Source organism: Triplophysa rosa, linkage group LG21, assembly GCF_024868665.1.
Source record: "Triplophysa rosa linkage group LG21, Trosa_1v2, whole genome shotgun sequence".
Classification (NCBI taxonomy): domain Eukaryota; kingdom Metazoa; phylum Chordata; class Actinopteri; order Cypriniformes; family Nemacheilidae; genus Triplophysa; species Triplophysa rosa.
In genome coordinates this window covers 5,671,612-5,691,226 of record NC_079910.1, presented here as the reverse complement: position 1 = coordinate 5,691,226, position 19,615 = coordinate 5,671,612, and the positions used below count along the sequence as shown (strand labels likewise).

General features: G+C 42.4%; 1 protein-coding gene across 1 annotated transcript in view; it reads right to left on the bottom strand.

Moving 5' to 3' along the window:
- plxna2 (plexin A2) overlaps positions 1–19,615 on the bottom strand; it is a 182,525-nt gene that overhangs the window by 52,307 nt on the left and 110,603 nt on the right. Inside the window, exons 8-13 of the mRNA XM_057363340.1 lie at positions 18,118–18,214; positions 11,630–11,744; positions 9,766–9,966; positions 9,053–9,149; positions 8,377–8,576; positions 286–437 (exon numbers count right to left, since the gene is read on the bottom strand). Coding sequence (XP_057219323.1) covers positions 286–437; positions 8,377–8,576; positions 9,053–9,149; positions 9,766–9,966; positions 11,630–11,744; positions 18,118–18,214 — 862 coding nt within the window. The remainder of the gene's footprint in view (positions 1–285; positions 438–8,376; positions 8,577–9,052; positions 9,150–9,765; positions 9,967–11,629; positions 11,745–18,117; positions 18,215–19,615) is intronic.

Genomic DNA, 19,615 nt, shown 5'->3' with positions numbered 1-19,615 from the left:
ACTAGAGCAGAACTGAATGCCACAGCCAGGCCTGCCTCTCATACTCAAACCTGATTGGTCGGTCAGCAATTATGACATCAAAGACACTTGGACCTTGTGTGTGTTTAATGGACTCATCTTGCTGTGCTTTGAAGCAAACTACATGAAAACCTGAGGTGAAATAACATTTCTTTCCCCACGAGACAGTTTTTCATACAGATCTTTTCAGCTCCTGCTGTTTTCAGGAAGATGAAAGATAAGCGAAACTAGTTTCATAGCATGACTTTGTCTGAGGACATCACGTACTGTTCAGCGATGATGTAGCCGTCCTCTTTCGGGGTGCACTGGATTCCTGCCACCTGTACGTTGTTGATCATGTCGGAGAAGGACAGACCGAGATTGATGCCGCGGATAGTCACTCTAGTGCCCCCTTCAGGTGGTCCGGCCACTGGTGTCACCTGTGACAGGAGAGAAAGAGTTAATGATGCATATTCGTGAGCACGTTCAGCAACTCTTTCTTGGAAAAGGTTCAAGATTTCAACTCTGTCAGCAATATGGTAAACATGCATAAAACAATAGGTTTAGAACACACAGCTACAGCATCGGACCTCTATAGAATATTTATAAAATAGATAGTTCTGGTCTTAGATGCTGACTGGTCAATATAGTGTTTTAACCGTGTTAAAATACACATTATACTGTAGAACCAGAAGTAACACACAAAAAAATGTTTACCTGGCTAAAGTGTACATTAATGTTCAGTATATACTGTAGAAACCATCTACCATCCTTAGTTTACATGCAAGGGAACATAAGTTCTACTGGAAGAAAGTAACTTTATTTTTGCTCAAGAAAATTAAAACTTTGAATAATATATTTTTTTCGTTTTACTATTTAAAAAGACAACACTGTGTTTAAAATGGTCTTATATTGTACATATACTGTAGTGACGAGGGTTTCAAGTACACAACGCAAACTTATTATATAGTTTTGTTTTCATATTTATTGTAGTTTTACTAATATTCTAGCTTTCATTTTGTAATACCTTTTTATTTTAGTTCAATTTTATTACATTATATTATTGTATTATATTAATCTATTATTTTATTTTTTATTTATTTCTTTTTATATTGATATACTGTATAAGTTTAATTTATTTCTATTTCAGTTTAATTTTTATTTAATTTAAGTTGATAATTTTGTTCCTCAATTTAATCTTATTTCAGTTTAACAATTCTAATTTTAGTTTAGTTTTAATTATATCAATAATATTTATGCTTATATTTTATATTAATTAACAGAAATGTTTTAATAGTTTTTGTTTAAATTTTTTAAATAATATTTAGGACTATATTTTATTTGTTTTCAAATAACAGAAATGTTTTAATAGTGTTAGTAAACTATATCACCCTCGGTGCACACACAATACATAATTCACATTATAGAGACAAAACTTCCATAAGCACATACGTCTTTTGTGTGTTCACACTGTTATGAAATAAAAAAGCAAAATTCATTACAAACTTATTTTTGCACAGTGCTTTAAAATTTTACAGTCAGATCTGCATGCTGTTGCCACGGCTAATAAATCTAACACAAGGCCATTTTAGCCTTCAGTGCAGCCCGCCCCACCCTCTCATAAAATACAATATGGCCACTCAGCGTGACCTTGGCTCTGGGTGGCACAAAGCCTTCTGTGCTGTAAAAGCCCAAGAGAAGCTCAGAGTTGGACCTTCTCCAGATCCAAATATCACAGAGAGAGGGCAATGAAAAGAGTATCTGAGAAACCAAGAGTCCACATATGCAGTACAGCCACTCGATGCACAATCAATAAACCATTTGTGTGCAGTCATGTGGAAGTTAAACCAACATGACCGAAGTAACTGTGCCGGATTGCTGATCTGGAGCGGACTAGATGATGCAGTCACCCAACAGAAACAGTGAAGAGAGTGGACACTAATTGGTTAGAATCTAAAGTAGGTGTGTCACTGCAGTACTTTAAAGTGGAAGTACATGAATCTTTTATTCCTTCCTGGGCACGCAGGACCCGAGCAGGAAACACATGTAAACAAGGAAGGGAACAGATGGAAAAACAGAGAGAAAAAATGCAAAGCTAAATTTATTCACTTCAGTCCAAGTCAGCATCAGATTAACTATGAAAAACAAACTAAACTTTTTAAGTCTGGTTCCAGAGCACCATATGGGTATGTTCGAAATAGCTAATACTTCCTATTTTTCAAAAAGTATACAGTAGCGTATGCTATGCACAGTATGCCAATTTTCTAAAAGCATAAACATACCCAGAAAGTCTAGGAAAGACTAATTTGCCAAAATGCAGCACAAATCCCACAATGCACTTAGTTCACATTTCTATTGTGATGAATGTGAAATCAAAATAACCTTGCGTCTCTTTTGTGATTACTAAAATAGCAAAGACATTTTGACAAAAAAATATACAGTATATACAAATAGGCTGAGTGTATTTTTACCAAAACAATGACCAGATGCCATTGTTTAAATGAAAAATTGTGAGAATGCATTTGTATACTAAATAATATACTAAAAACAGCACGCAGTGTACAATAAACTCTGTAGTATACTAGTTTTCTACACTGAACACTGTCTTCACAGAATAAAATAAACAAAAATTAGCAGGTATATAAAAAATAAATGTTGAAAACTTCTTTCTCCTTGATTCACAATGGCAGATTCGCTAGGACTAGGTGTTATAATCCCACTATTTCAGCACAGTTGAATTGCCCAATAGGACATTTCCCACGCTTTATGCATGACAGGGGGAGCAGCCAAGAATATGAATAGAGGAAAGGAGGTCTGAGGTTTCACTGGTTCGTCGGGTAGGCATCCTCTGTGTTTGGGGGATAGATGATTATACAAATACATAGCATACTTACCTTTCCTGGCCATTACCAGAGAAACATCTCATGAGTTGAGTGTCCTACTTTCATCACATTATCCTGGGTGAAAGATGCCTTTTGGTGAGGTGCTGCTGATAATGCCCTTTGTATGGTTCCCATCAATGCGACACATCGTCAGTTGTGCACCTCAGCCTCATTGGGTGTTTCAGCCCTTTATCACAAGACACAGGTTGATCAGACCTGGGTGTGTGTCACATTGTTACAAGGTCATCTGGCAGCCCATGCTGTGTCCATCCGCCTAAACCACAGCCATTGGCTTCTTCTTTCTGCACCACTGGCCAGTTCTTGATTATCCTCCACTGGACCTGTCCTCTGAGAGTGACCTATTTGTCAGCTATGGTGACCTCTGCATTTAACCCGTCCAGTGAGTAGTGAACTCACGCACTGCAAGTCGTGAACACATATACACCAGAAGCAGTGGGCAGCTATCACTGCAGCTCAAAGGCACCACAGTCGTTACATGCCGGCATGTCAATACATGTCGTTACATAAATGTCAATACATACCGGCAACCTTTTGGTCACGAGTCCGACTCTCTAACCATTAGGCCATGACTACCCACACCGTTAATGCGCGCTCAGTGCCCCCGGTCCCGTATGGTATACCATTACAACACATTACCAAAATCAACGCAACCACGCGCCAACCCATTGGCTAAGGCTGTTATAGCCCCACTGGCTCCATTAATGCAAGCTCAGTGCCCCCGGTCCCGTATGGCATAACATTACAACACAACACCATTTTATTACGTGGTCACTTGGCAGCCCATATTGTGTCCTTCCGTTTCAACCACAGCCAGTGGCTGCTTCTCTCAGAGACAGTGGCAAGTTCTTTGACTACCATCCGTTGGGCCTGTCCTCTTAATCAAACTTAATCATGATTAATAATTTATCTGTCACTGTCAACAGTTTGATGAGTAAAATGTATGAAGAGCAGCTTTAAAAAGGGGTATATGCACATGGGACGATGACATACTTCCGCTAAAATCTCAGCCAGCTAGGTCACTTCTGCTCTCATAGCACAAAGGGGATAACGATGTGTTTAGTAAGAAAACGTTCAAATTTTGGCGAACCGACAGCACTGCGGGTGAGCATTGTTAAGTGCATCTGTGATCATACCTCTAGTAAGTGCAAAAGTTTGTTAATGTAGCTTGAAACGGATAGCCTGACAATCCTTTTTGGTTGTCGATGTATGGCGAAGTGTAATAAGACTCACATTGTTGATCGTAATCCTATGTGCATCCTGAAGCGAAACACCATTGTTCCCTATGGCGCCGGATGTAACAGCCTAGCTGAGATTTAAATACGTCATCGACAAAAACAATAAAACAAATAAATAACTTCATTATGATGGTCTATGGATTAAACCTCTACTCAACTCAGATTATTTGATAGCTCTCCATTTAATCTCATTCCAGATTCACCAAACATGATACTGATCCGACTGACCACTACAGACATCAAATGGGCTTTATTCACACCAAGCATAAATATCTTCAGCATTGACTCAATACTTCAAAGTCTCTTCCACCCACTCCAAGGGGAAGCGCTGCCTTGTTTGACCCCACCGACGACCTCAGCCGCCACACAGAACATGAATGCGTGGCTGCCATTTCCAGAGCTGCAATCATGCACCACTGCAATTTCACCCTCATTAGAAAAGGGACCATCTGCTTCTCAGCCCGGACACAATGCAGACCTTCACAGAACATCTCGATGCTTCTCAAGGTTCCAATTGCTTGCCCTTCCTTTAAGTTACACTGACACGAACCAACAAAAACAGACAGAGTCAGACAGATACACATACAGCCACAGGCCAGTGTCGTGTCTTGAAAGTGTTTGGACGACAGAGAGGAAGTCTCTTCATTTCTTATGCATGTCTCTCCTGTGGCCAGTCAGGGTGTAATCCCTTTAAAATCAACATTTGACAACAGAACCCTTTTAGTTCTGTAATGAGCGTTTTCACACCTGTGTATCGATTGCTTTGTTCCGAAACCGGGGGTTAAATCACTACAAAATTTAAATTTATTTTAGTTCGGTTCGCATTCACAAGGCAATATTTCCAAACGGACCAAACTTTGTCAATAAAAGTCACGTGCGAGTAAACTCTCATTCGATTGGTCAGAGTGCATCTGTTTATTTTCCGGCCAGTAACGCGAGTGATAATGAGCGTCAGCTGCGCGTTGTCTCGCGTATCTCACGGCAGAGCTAGGGAAACATAAAAGGAGGAGAAGGACGAGAGAGAACCAGGCCTGGATTTTATGTTATGTTTTATTGTGTTTGTGTGGCCGGCAGTCGACTGTGAGGGAGCTGTCAGCACTTTACTTTCGTTTAGTTGTTTGTTTATTTTATTAAAAGTTTGGTTTAACGTTCGCCGGTTTCCGCCTCCTTCCTTCCTTCCTTTGAACATTGTTACAGGAAGCCATTAGCAAAACAATGCCTTTTGCGTCACGCAACTTTACATAATTACCCGTCATACATTGTGATACAGTCTGGTTCGTTGGTCCGTTGGGTCGGATGGCTTTCACACGTCTACTGAACCGCTCCAGAGTTCGCATGCAATCGGGTCAAGACCACCTTGTTCAGGCAGTCTCGGAGCGATTGTTTTGGTGCGGATCCTAGCGCGATTGCCGTGTTCACATATGCCTAAACGAATCGAACCAAGAGAGAAAACGCACCAGGTTTCGAAACAAACCCTTATGTGTGAAAACGCCCTTATTATGCGAAACAAGATATTAGGAAAAACATAGGAAGCGCCTTGACTTCCATTGGGATTTCCAGTCAACCATGGATGAACTTCCCTCTGTAAACACCGCTGAAATTCCTTGGCTAGGAAGAAAGCAAGTTTGATGACATCATTTCAGAGCCAAATTATACATCAAGAATGTGTATTGAAAAAACAAGCTCGATTTTGACTTTAAAGTCCCTTACCCAGCATACAATAGGGCATAAAGAGTGGATCCTCCAGAATAGGCACGAATTAGGCGTATCGTGTCTTCATCATAGGGTACAAGCGAAAGACGCTTTGAAAAATCTGTCGGAAGGTGTCAGTCTCTCTTGCCAAGTGATGGAGAAATGCTAATGCTTAACACCAGCACGTTCGAGTCTAAATGGGGATGTATTTCCCATCCTTGGAGAGTTTTCACGAGCTCAATTGCTGCGTATAATTAGGAAGCTGTAATGAAAGTGTGTGGTGGAAAAGGAAAGGTGTGATTTGTTACCGCGACCGAGTCTTTTCAGCTGATTCAAGCACGTCCCAAATTCACACCGAGATGCAATTTATGGGCTTGATAAAACCCGGCTTACGGCTTGTTTCGTGCTGCATAAACTGCATACTAAACGCTTTATTTGCTCTTAAATGTCCCCGTGGTTGGCGGCGATAAAGAGTGAAAAGGAAAATGGAGAAAAGAAGGGCCTGTTTTTGAACTTCGGCCAAGTGGGAAACTGTTTAAGCAAAGAAAGAAAGTGACGGGGGACTTGAAAGTGGTGCGTCTGGTTTTAAAATTGAGATTTGTGGTTGAGTGCGCTGAGCCGAATTATCTGTCAACAGACACGTGAGGTTGTAGCTCTGAAAGGAGAGAATGCTCCATCAGGGCAATATTATTTATTCATGACGACGTTCAATGCAGACGCTCTCTCTTGCTGTCCGTGTGAATTTAGTCCATTATTTCCCGAGTTTTGGGCTGATGCGTTGAGCCAAACTAGAAAATAAGAATGCATACTGAATGTGATTGCAAAAGCTTGGGAAGTTCTTACATGCAAAACATACTTTTCTGCACGTGAAACCAAGGTTTATTGGCCAAATCAACTTTGCTTATATACAATATACACAAAATGCATAAACAATGCCTTAATAAACCCAAATTTTCCAAAAGTCCTCAACGCTGATCCCCGATCAGGTCTTAGGGGCACGAACTGACATCAACCTTTCCGTGACTAAACCGCTAAGACGAGGCTCAGGGACCATCTGAAGCAAAGAGCAGCGTCTAGACCCGCTTCAAGTGCCCGACTTTCCTCCACAATTCATTTGATGCCTAACCCTCTGCTTTCACTGAAGGCTTAAGACTCATTCATATTAATGACGCTTTAGAGGAGGGGCAGAGCGCTGCTTAATAGAAGCATTAATCATTCATGACTGTCATCTTCCTGTAGGGAGATCTTAGTAATGTCTGTGTATTTGTACAAATCAGCTTACAAATTCAGACAAAAAACAACATCAGGTACATCAATATTTCTATTAGTCCTCCCAAGCTTTTTGTTGATCTGACACCGCTCTCTAGTTTGATGTGCGTACAGTATATCGGCAAACCAGTGCAAAATAATACTCAATAACAATTCACATTCACATTCTACATAAACAAAAACAGAACAAACGGTATAACTCAACTCTCTCCTTCGCCAAACCCAAAATCCATTCACCTAACAGTTCTTAATCTAATCCACCTATTCTAAATTAAACCAGACAACAGGAAGTCACAACTTTACTTTTTAATTGTCTCGCGTGCACACAGGGCCACACCTCGTGACACGCAGACTGCAAAGGGCCGCATGAATCAATGAGCAGGTACTTTAAACACAGGGCACTGGTGCGTTACCCAAACTAATTAAACACCATGTCTTCCTCTCTCTCCGAGCACACACACACGTGCCTCGCAGTATGCCATCAGCATTCTAACATAGCGTTAATTACTACAAAACGTGAGATATTGGCGTCTAGAGTCACTGATGATGGAGGGTGACACTGAGAAAGAGAGAGAAATATTTTCCCGATACACACGGCTCACCTTTCACTAGAAATAGCAGCATCAAACTGAAGAGTAAGAATATGAGCTAGCCGGGAATCCATTTCCATGCAACTCTGTGTGTGTGTGTGAACTACTCTAGAAGACTTTATACTAAATACACCTTGAGTAGAGAAGCATTTGGACATTGCATTTGGAAACACTTTATGACAGGAAAAGGAAAATACAATTACTTGTTATTTTGGAAAAAAACATTCATATTTAGCGCCCACACACCAATGAAGAACACATTGTGTCCATTCTAAGCATTTTAAATGTGCGATCTCTTTAAATTTAAAATGAATTTTGATTGGCTGTAATGTTTTGTCATTCATCAGCTGGGAAAAAATGCTCTTAAAGTAATCCAAACGTTGTTGTTGTTATGGTTGTGATGTGGATTTTTGAAACATTGCTTTATAGTAATCGATACTGTTTCATCCTTTGTATGAAGGGCCTTAAAGCCTTTAATGTAGAAAAGCTGCAGAATTCACTTAAAATGCACTTTGGTACAGAAAACAAAACAAAAAAACCCTTTGGGATTTCTTTTGCGTGTTCAAAGAACTGAACTCTCCAAATAAGACTTACTGACTTGAACTACATAACAAATGTTGGCACAAAACAGAAAATAGCAAGCTTGTAAAGAGGACTCATGAGCATGTATTGTATGTTTGCGTGACGCACCTCTGTGATTCGAGGGTTGGTGCACTTCACGTTGGTGCTGCCGAGGTGCAGCCAGCGGCTGGTGTAGGGGTTGGACATGGGACAGTGCTGGCGTAGGGTGCAGCGACCCTCCATACTACACCAACCACACTGAAACTTCCTCTCCGCCTTCAGACACACACCACAGCTGTCCCTCTGAGCGCCACACTTGTACAGGTGCACTGTGGGATATGGGGGTTTCTCACAGTTACTCATAATCAATGTCAGTCTACCCTAAAAGTTGATCTTTTTTGAGTAATGGCTTTCTGGTCTACACTGACATGAGCATACTGACAAATAAATCCAGCATTTTCTTTCAAAACAACAAATTATGTACCAGGAATTTGGTAAAACTATCAAGTTTTAAGTTCAGATGTAGTTCAATAAGTTTTGATGACATTAACACGAGGGTCTCCGACTGTAACATCAGATAACATTGTAGTCACATTTCATCTCTTTTCTCATAAAATAAGGACAGACCAATGGATCCTAATAAGTGTAGATACCACATTTAATTTGGTGGGTCACTTTGATTTTTGGTCTACAAGAAATGTTTTAGAAAGACATCAACTTTGGCCAAAGTCAATAGCAGTCATTCAAGATAACATGACGTTTCTATTTAAATGATATTTAAATAAATAGTAGGTTTGTGTAATACCTTTGATATTCTCAGGATTATCAATGATAAAGTTTCCATTCCACACCACAGAGAAATCCACCGGCAGCTCGCTGATTCTCAAGCCTTCATACAAATACTGCGAGAGAGAGAGAGAGAGATGACAACAGTATCCTTACAGTGCAAACACTGCCATAATATACAGTTTAGTTTCGTTTATGTTTTATTGAATTTTGTCTTTGGCATGTCAAATATTGATTGCAATATGCAGCCAAAAAACATGAGAGAGACAGACAGAGAGAATGAGAGGAGAATGATAGCGGGAGGGTGTGTTCCAGGTGGTTCGACTGGATTAGTTTGGTTATTGAGTTACTCCAGACTTGCATCATCAGTCAGAGGAACAGGGACCACTTTTAAATTTTCTACAGCTTGGACAGTCTGCTCCAACCGCCTCCAACCTTATCTCTACTGTGTGTGTTTGTGTTCGAGTGTGAAGAAGAGAAACCGAAAAATATTGGGCAAACCAATGGCGCAATATGGTTCATAACAACATCACAAAGCAGACTAGCTCAAAATGGAATCACAAAAATAACAAAAGGTTTTGATAACACTCCCTCTCTCACGTTGGTCAGGAAACAGGAAGTAAGAGATACCTCACACTATTGGATGAGCCAATGGTACTAAGCTGGGTATTATTCTGATATTTATGTTTTGCGGAAATCAACGTACATAATGTATACATGTGTGTGACATACCGAACTGTTCTGGCATTGCACGCTGGAGCTGTTGAACCTGAGAGCGGTCACTCTGTGACTGACTCCTTGTATGTGTAACATACACTCGTACCCGCGCTGACCCGATTGGGGCTGCGGAAGATTCCGGGCTTTCAGCGTAATGGGCTTCACCTCCCCCGCCGGTATCAGAATCTCCTCAGAGCGGACCAACTGAGGACAGTCCTGCAGGAGCAAAGGGAGCAAAAGGTGAACGGGTAGTCGGGACAAGAGCATGTACCAACCTAACCTCCCCCTAACATGCACATTTACAGCAAAATGCCATCTGACGGTACTCAGCAGAGAACATGACAGATGAATCCAAAAAGACCTTCTAAAAACTTGTACAGCGTACACGGAAACACACACACTTTACAACCCGGGATGCCCCAGATGCTCTTTAAAAGCATCTCAAACTGTTACTGTCTAAAAGCTGTATGTAGTCATACTAGTGAGAGGAGTCCCTAGTGTCTCTCCTATAGCCCCCCCCCCCCCACAAGTGGATACACGGTAATGTGGATTTAAATCTAATTTCATAAATTGTCATAATTACAGAATATGACTACAGATTAAACATACTTTGCAAGGCACATATAAGATATAAATAAACAGTTATGTGGCCCAAACGTAAATTTCAGTAGACCTCCGCAAAGAATCAATAACAATAGAGTTCTGTAGAGTAGATTACTTTATAACAATTAATATAAACTCAAATATTAATATAAATTGAATATATTATAAATTGTTATATTAGCAGCTGGAGGGGTCATGAGTTTTATGGTGTTTATACTGTTATATACAGTCGACGGATAAACAAACACAGACCGTAAGTGAACTTTTGGCCCGATAAAATCGTATATGCTATTTTATGAGGTGGCTTACTCGTATGAATTCGTACAATGTGAATAGTACAAAAACGTTCGATTATTAGAAAAAAGCAAAACTGAAGCACCTCCCCTAACCCCACACCTAAACCTAACGTCACTAGTGCGAAAGAAAATCGTACTAAAGCATACAAATAAGATTATACGAATTCATTAGCCACTTCGTGGAAAAGTTTCGAATTCTTGTGAGATTGTGTTGGATATACAATAAACGTTGGGGCAATTCATTGCAACTTTTGATTGTTATTCATTGTGTCGTAATAAATTTCGGAAGTGTGTGAAATCGAGCAAAGCTTAAAGTGGTTGTGTACTTCACATAACAGTACTCCTTAAAGAAAAGCTTTTGCATTTTTACTTAACAAAAAAACTCAATAATCATGTTTTTTATTATGTTATCATGTTTTTAGTTAGTTTAGTTAGTGTTAGTTAGCTATATTTTTATAGAGTTATTATTACTTAATCAAAACAACCCAACTGCAGTTTGATTGACATTAATTGAAATGTACATGATTATTTTTATTTTTTTTCGGAAATCTTTAACTATTTTTGCTTTATTTATGAACCTCTATTCTGTTTAAATAACACAATTATGCAAATGCAGAAATGATCGATGTCACACAGTAAGGGGTTTTCGCCTGCGTAAGTGTGTGTGTGTTTATTAGTGGGAAGCCTGTGTGTGCTGTGAAGGAGAATATTCTGGATATCGACTGCTAATTGCTCGCTGTGAGAGGGTGAGCAAGTGTGTTTACCACCTGACAGGGTGTAATGTAGCACATTGATCAGCCGAACACCTGCAAGCGCACAAACACAGGCTCACCGGCCCTCGACTTCACACACACTTTCTATTATTGGAAGCTCTTCCCAAAGGCTTGTGATCTTGTAGATTTGACACTGTGATGAGGCAGAGCGCTACCGTGAGACCTTGACCTCATACACACAGCTGTTCAGTGTGTGTGTGTGTGTACCTCCGAAGCGTTGACACGTCCCTCCTGGAAGGAGCAGCTGGAGGGGTCATGAGTGCAGAGGTTTCGATATTTGCACCAGTGGCATCGAAAGGAACTGGTCACACAGGAAAGACATCTAAACGAAAAGAGAAAAAAACAAACAATGTTAAAACAGGAGAGATGGCTTTGTTCTACATGGGGTAAACACTTAAAACACCCAGCTGCTAACACTCACACATTGGTTACGAGTCGACCTCATCTTGTCTCACTCTTTGCCTCTGAGACACAGCTGCCTGCATCTGCTGGTCTAGGATCAGTTTCTCACACAAAACGTGTTCTTCCAAAAAGCGCTGAAATAAAGTGCTGTTTCCACCCTTACTTATGATCCAAAGCCCTTTCTAAAAGGCTTTATGAAAATATTCAGTAATAAAACGCAGCTCTGGGTTTTAGATTAGCACTGGGGATGAGGCTGTGCCTTTGAGACCGCCACTACTGTGTTCTTGACCTTTGCCGCTTATTGCTGACTAAATTAAAAGTGGACTGTGAAAATTAGTATGTAGAGGCCAGCGTCTGCCTCCAAAGCCCTCATACAGACATTCGACCTCAGCTGTACAATCATCACTCAAGTATTAAGACATTCTGCCTGTGTGAAGACATAGCTATAGTGTGACATGATTTGCAATAACATCACATTGCAAGATTATTCAAAATGGAAAGAATGATATAAAATGAATAGCAATCTCTAATAATAATCATCAAATGTAGTGCATCGTATAGTAAATAAATTTGTAATTAAAATATATTTGGATTTAGTAAATGTATTTAGTCAACAATAAGTCTTGGACAATCATTTCTTTTAAAGGGATGGTTCACCTAAAAATGAAAATTCTGTTATCATTTACTAACCTTTATGTCATTCCAAACCTGTATGACTTTCTTTCTTCTACAGAACACAAAAGAAGATATTTTGAAGAATGTTGGTAACCAGGGCTCCAGACTAACTTTTTTTACTAGGAGCACTGTAGCCCCTGACTTACAATTTTAGGAGCGCAAGCAAAAAAATTAGGGGCACACCTTAAATCAGCCTGCAATGCAATTATTCACATTTCCCCCAAAATAACTGTATTACTGACACTGACAAATAAGTTACTTGATAACAGCAGATTTGGTTCTGCTTATTTAAAAAGAGGCAGAGTCTACATGTAATAGTTGTCTTCAGTTTGGTTTTGTCTCTGTGTTGATTATTAGTTAATTAGTCCCTCACCTGATTCTGTTCTCCCTGATTATATTCCCTTGTTATTCAAGCCGTGTGTTTTGCCCCATTCCTTTGTCCGGTATTGATTGTGTTCTGTGTGCTTGTGTGGATTCGCTTCATTTTATTAAAAGTTACCCCTTTTGGATTACCTCTCTCGTCGTGCGTATTTAGTCACACAGCGTACCGTAACAGAATACCGGACCTTAACAGAAAGAAGCGTTGTTTTTTCCCTTTTTTTTGGGTACCTTTTATATGGATTTACCCGCCGTCCAGCTTCTCTGCCTGGAGCAGGGAGACCGTCTGCTGGAAAGTCATTGTAGCGAGGAAGGCGGGACGAGAGCCGGGGGGCAGGAAGGCGGGGCCGGTGGCGTGAGTGATAATGAGTATCAGCTGTACGCGCACCGGTCCCGCATGCCTCACGGGGAGCTAGGGAGCATAAGAGGACGAGCGACGGGACTGCCGACGAGAGAGGACCGGGCCCGGAAGTGTTAAGTTTTGTTTATGTTCGTGTGGCCGGCAGTCGTCCGTGAGGGGCTGCCGGCCTTTTTACTTCTGTATTATTGTTTGTTTATTTTTGAATTAAAGTTTTATGAATGTTCGCCGGTTCCCGCCTCCTTCCTTCCCTACATTGAACTTTGTTACAGTCATACTCAGGACTTTTTAGATCTGGCATGCCTCACGGACTTCCCGGATCGCTCGCTCTGTGTTTTTTACCTCACCGGCCTGAGCGAGCGATCGAAGGCACGCCTTCTAGCGGACGGTCCCAAGGAAAACTTTGCTGCTTTTGTGGAGTGGGTACTGGAGAGAAACGGACTGTTTCCCGCTGAGGATATCTCCAGTCCCACTCCCGAACCAGAGACCAGCCAGCCATCACCCTGTGCACGGTGCCTCTGCATGAGCCCACCGCAGATGGAGAGCCCGAGCCTGCTGTGATTGAGGAGCCATAGCTTAAAGGAGCGAGAGAGCGGATCATCGCTCCGGAGCCCGAGCTTGACGACATGTCTGACCAGGTGTGTGAGCCGGCTACACCGTGTGCTGCCGTGGGAGTCCTCGTGGACGTCGAGGGGCTAGAGGGAGCTAATACTGGACTCTGACATATTAGACTGTGTCAATGGATTGGATTACTGGCTGCTCCCGCCCAGCTCCTCCTCATCTCCGCTGGTCCCGCCCAGCACTCTTTCAGCAGCCAGAATCCCATCGCCAGTTTAAAGAAAGTCCCCGCCCAACCTCCCACTCCCGCCTCCTCTATCATCGCCAGCCAGTTCATCAGCCCTGGGTCTACTGGCACCTGGAGATGCCTCGGCTCACCCTCTGCACGTCAGAGCCATTGGGTCGGTTGTGCTTCGGGATCTCCAGCCACCAGCTACCTCTGGGGTAGAGTTTCCCATGTCTTCGCCACCAGCCCCCGAGACCCGGACTCCCCCTAGGCTCCTGACTCCCTCGACTTCACCATGTCCCGTCAGCCCACCAGCTTCACCAGGCTCCCTCGTCCCTCCGGCTCCACCTTGGTCAGTCGTCGACCATCCGTCGCCTCGGGGCTCCGATCCTCCGGCTAAACCTCATCACTCTGCCCCTTCTGCTTAGTCAGGCTCCTCCTTCCCCCCGGCTTCACCTCCATCCTTGGTCACTCTGGCTCCACCGTGGTCTTCCGGATCCCTGCCTCTGCTTCGGTCACCGGAGCCGTCTGCTTCGCCTTGGCCCTCTGGACCCTTGGTGTCACCTGGGCTCTCCGTCTGCTCATCTCCACCATGGGCTCCTCTTCCATCAGCTCCGTCAGTCAGCCCCCTGGTGTCATCAGCCCTTCCTCCACCAGGGCTCCATCTTCCGGAGACTCCACTGGGGGCCACCGCCCTGGCTGGTCTCTGGACCACCGGCTACCTCCTCCTACTTCAGGCTCCTCCCACCTTCCTCACCACCCTGGCCCCACGGACTGCTACCTCTCCCCATTGCCTGCCCCTGGCCAGGCCCTCGTCCACTTCCTGAACCACTGCCCTCCCTCCTCAGTTCGACCTTGTCAGCGCGAGGACGTGCCGTTCCGGAGGGGGGAGTTATGTAACAGTTGTCTTCAGTTTGGTTTTGTCTCTGTGTTCATTATTTGTTAATTAGTCCCTCACCTGATTCTGTTCTCCCTGATTATATTCCCTTGTTATTTAAGTCCCGTGTTTTGCCCCATTCCTTTGTCCGGTATTGATTGTGTTCCATGTGCTTGTGTGGATTCTCTTCGTCTTATTAAAAGTTACCCCTTTTGGATTACCTCTCTCGTCGTGCATATTTAGTCACACAGCGTACTGTAACACTACAGAGAAGCTTTGTTATTGATTGGTGCTAAATAGAGAGACTGTAATCTGATTTAATTTGAACCAACAGAAATTGTGCTTCTCAAAAATGTTATATATAGTATATATTTAATTGTTTAAAGTGTTGCACATTAAAGCAAAATGAAAGGTCTTGTGCTATTGCGTTCTTACGATGATTTTATTGCGTATTAAGGAGCCCTTTCCTCATGTTCGCACAACACATGTAAATGTAACGTCAAATAAAACTTAAAAAGAGCCTATGTCGTTCGTTCTTGCTGTGAATGGATTTGAAATGATCCAGCGCTGCCATCAAATGGCAAATGCATAACTTTGTTTTTTTTCCAGTATTTTCACTATACATGTATGTCCATTGCACAGTCCTATGGGAGAAACGTAAGTTTAAGCATTTAATTAAAAGGGGTCAACTTTAGATAAACAAGGGTCGTGATCTCAGTTAAATATCATTTAACTGCCTGGCTACCACCTTAAGACATGAGACAACAGCAATGTTATTTCTTCATCATTTACAGTACATGCAGAAGAGTAAAGCTCACAATAAAGACGTCCCGAATCCACAATACCAACATGTTCCCATGAAACATTTGCATGAGTTCCCTAATCCCTAGCTTGGGCGAGCAGGCCTTGTTTTGTTTGTAGAGGAATACCGTATGTGATGTGTTTGATGTTGTGGAATCCTGGAGGCACATCTAGGGCAATAAACCTCTACAGCACTCTGGCGTCCAAGAATGTCGTTTTTTGCATCCCGGTTAAATTATGCAGTAGTACGTATGCTAAAATATTCATGAGAGCAGGCGTTCCATTGGGCCATAGGACTCACATGGGCAAAGCTGATTGGAAGGCGAGAGAGTACACTAACTGTAATTAGTGTAGCATATTACGGTGTACTTAATCACTTTGTTGCTTCACATGGGAACTCCAGATAAATTACCGCATTTGAAAACATTTAACGCAAAAGGAAATCATGGGACATTTTGGTAGGAAGAGTGTGCCAAACAACCAGGCTGAAGAGTAAACCACTAAGCGAGGGGCTATCCTGCCTCCGTTTACCCATAATCCCCTGTGGTACAACCAAACTGTGTGTGGTCTGCCAGGGATTAGATACAGGGAGTTTGTTTGATTAGTTCCAGATCTGTCAGATGCTTCTGTGACATGGGTGTGAGACAGCAAGGAAGTGTAGAAAAGGAGGGAACTGGCTGCAGAAGGGGAGGGGTGAGCCTCTCAGCACCAGCCAATAGGATCCCTCGGAAGCTACGTCTTCCTGTGCCTTATAGCAAGCTTCCAGCTACCGGGGCACTGTGATCTCCAGCATCGCACAGCATCTGTTCTCCACAGAAGACACCAGAGACGTATGTGAGATGAAAACACACACGGGCTATGAATATAAACGGCAAAAAATATGCAAACACAGATGCAAAGAGAGTTCGGGAACGTGGTACGAATACAAATCCGAACGCAAACTGACGTTCATAAACTGGCCTCCCAGAGAGAGCAGAGATGCCGTCAAACTCTCTGATCACTCAATACTGTAGATGAAGTGGAATTACACTGTGATAGACAGCGATGCCGCCAGCCAGAGCACAAACCCACGAAACACTTAGATTCAGCAATTCAGACATCTCAGTCACTACACTTGAGAAATGTCAAGCAATCAGACAGCATTTGCCCTAATGGAGGCTTTTTATAGCTGCGAGGACCGGGCACAGCAATGTGCAGCCTGGGAGGGATGTCAAGATAGCGGGCCACAGTTCGAAGAGTTCGGACTAGCGGCGTTGCGGGAATCTGGTGCGGAGCCAAACGCAGCTTCGATAACAAACTCTTTGAATATTATCAAGACACCCACTGGGCTCGAAACAGTCACAGTTTTGTGTGTTGCATAACACTTCTGAAGTATTCACAGCGTGTGGAGAGAACTGGCTGAGCGGTGCGACATAATGCTCTCTGAAACAGGAAGTGAGAAATATATCAGCAGGACTGATGGCGTGGTCATACTTCACAGACTTATATCACACAGTATTATACCCAAGTAGATAATGCATCAAACATCCAGCGAATTACAAAAAAAACGTTAGAATGAATAGCGAACAACGAGTGATATTTTATTGTTCAGGTTGCTCCTTCTTAAATAACTTAAATAGCTTAAATAACCAAATATTTCCAAGGTCAAATGTGTCATTTTTGATATACATAACTATGTCTTCAGAGACGTATAAAGACCTTACGTAATGAAGCGTTATGTTTTTATTATCTTAACTATTTCTATCTACATACACCATGAGTCCACTTATACGGAATTCACCATGTTGTTTCTACAGTAGCACTAAACGGACAAACTGCTCTACAGAGCTTGTTTCGTAAATACGTCATCTCCTTCAGCAAAACAGCAAAAAATGTGATGACATCTTAGCTCTGTGTCAGCCAACGTAGTGCTTTGAAAGGGAGGGGTGGAGTGAGCCGTTGGTTGCAATTCGCAACCTCACCACTAGATGCCGCTAAATTTCCTACACTGGACCTTTAAAACTTGGTCTGACTAATAAAAAAGAGACAATTTCTGATACACAGAAAAAGTACAAAGATGTAAAACATATGTAAATGTCACAAATGTGAATTCGTTTAAAGAGATAGTTCACCCTCATGTCATTTTAAACCTGTAGGACTTTCTTCTGCAGAACACAAAAGATATTTAGAAGAATGTTGGTAACCAAAGAACATTGCCCCCCATTGATTTCCATTGTACTGTATGGACACAAAACCACTGAGACATTTCTTATCATCCGTGTTCCACAGAAGAGAGAGTCGTATACAAGTTTCGAGCAACATGAGGGTGAAAAAATGATGACACAAATTTCATTTTTGGGTGAACTACTTGAAAGAAAGAAACATTTGATATATAAACACCATCTCTTGTGAAGATGAAGGTGATGTCATTGTATACTTACAGCTGGTGCACACTGCAGTTGTAGAACTTCACTTCGGTGCTGATCAGCATCTGACCCGTTTCCTTCGAGTTCAATCTGAGCTCCACACCAGACCAGTCTGAGAGAGAGAGAGAAAGAGCACATTTGTCACATTACACTCTGTTGTGTGTTCACCACAGTTTTGTTTGCCACACTATTTCAGTTTTCCTCATACTCAAGCTGTCTTCTGATTAATACTTGGCATTCCTTGCGCCGCAGTCTTACAGCCGAACGATGCCCGGAGCGTGGCATCTTAACCAATGCGAGCATATTTCATCTTTGTAAAGACACGCTATTGTAACCGAACACAGCTGAGCCCTGCTGTTAGTGTGGAACAGGCCCACGGGCGGCACAGCAGCCAGGCCGATCGCGTTTGGCAGGGTGGCGGCGTGGAGAATTCCTATCGGGATAAGCGGCCAACACTTCACACTCAAAAAAACCCACGAGCTCGTCCCAAACAGGCTGCGATTCAGCTAACATACAGCATGTGGGAGTCAGCCGTGACCTCCAAGGCGCAACTTTCCCTCCTTCGCACCTGTTTCTGCGCCTCGTTTTGTCTCAATAACACGGATGACTGGACGGAAGGCTACAAAGTTGTCATTTTCATCTTTTTCATCTTGCGTGCCAGTTATTTTCTTCCCAAATGCCCAGTGCCTCCCAGCGACTGGAAATTAACTGGAATACGATCAGTCACACCCACCACGACTTCAATCAATGCACGTACTCGTGGCCAGTATTTCCACACGCAATCGATGCTCATATGCTGCGGTGGAGAGACAGCCAGCAAATATGAAGCACCGGGGGATTACGTGACATTTACCTGAGGGAGGCCACTGATTGGATAACGCTCCCCGACACGAACGAGGGGTTGTGGGTAAACAGAGCTGTCATTTACAGTGGGGTTGGTTGGGGGATTATTGTGAATCGGATAATCACAACCAACTTCTGCTGCATATACAGCCATCTGCTTCAGAATCGAGGTTAGAAAGAAAGCACATGTAGGAATTTGTTCATGAATTTTAAAACCAGCAGCGAGAAAAACTAAATCGATGACGTTGCTGCATAAAGCCAACAAACTGAAAAGTTACATGATGATTCAGTATTTGAATTGCTTACATCTTAAATTACAACATTTGGTTGGAGGTCAAACCGTGCTGAAAGATGTCGCAAATACACCATCTGGCTGCAAAAAGCATTTCTATTAGCAGCCATTTGAAAAAAGTCATGTATTCTTTTGGCAAGCCAACATATTATGTTTAATTATAATAATACCAGTGTTATACCAGCAACCAATCAGAGCTGTCTCATTTTAGTCATTAGTCACGTGACGTTTACGGTATACGTGATTGGCTCAACAGCAAACCATGCAGAGCTGAGTGCCCATGAGCTGAGTTTCATTTCGAATTGGCTGAATACTCATCAAATCAAATTATTCACAGTCCAACGCCACGCTCTGATCCCAGATCAGTTCTCCTTCCTA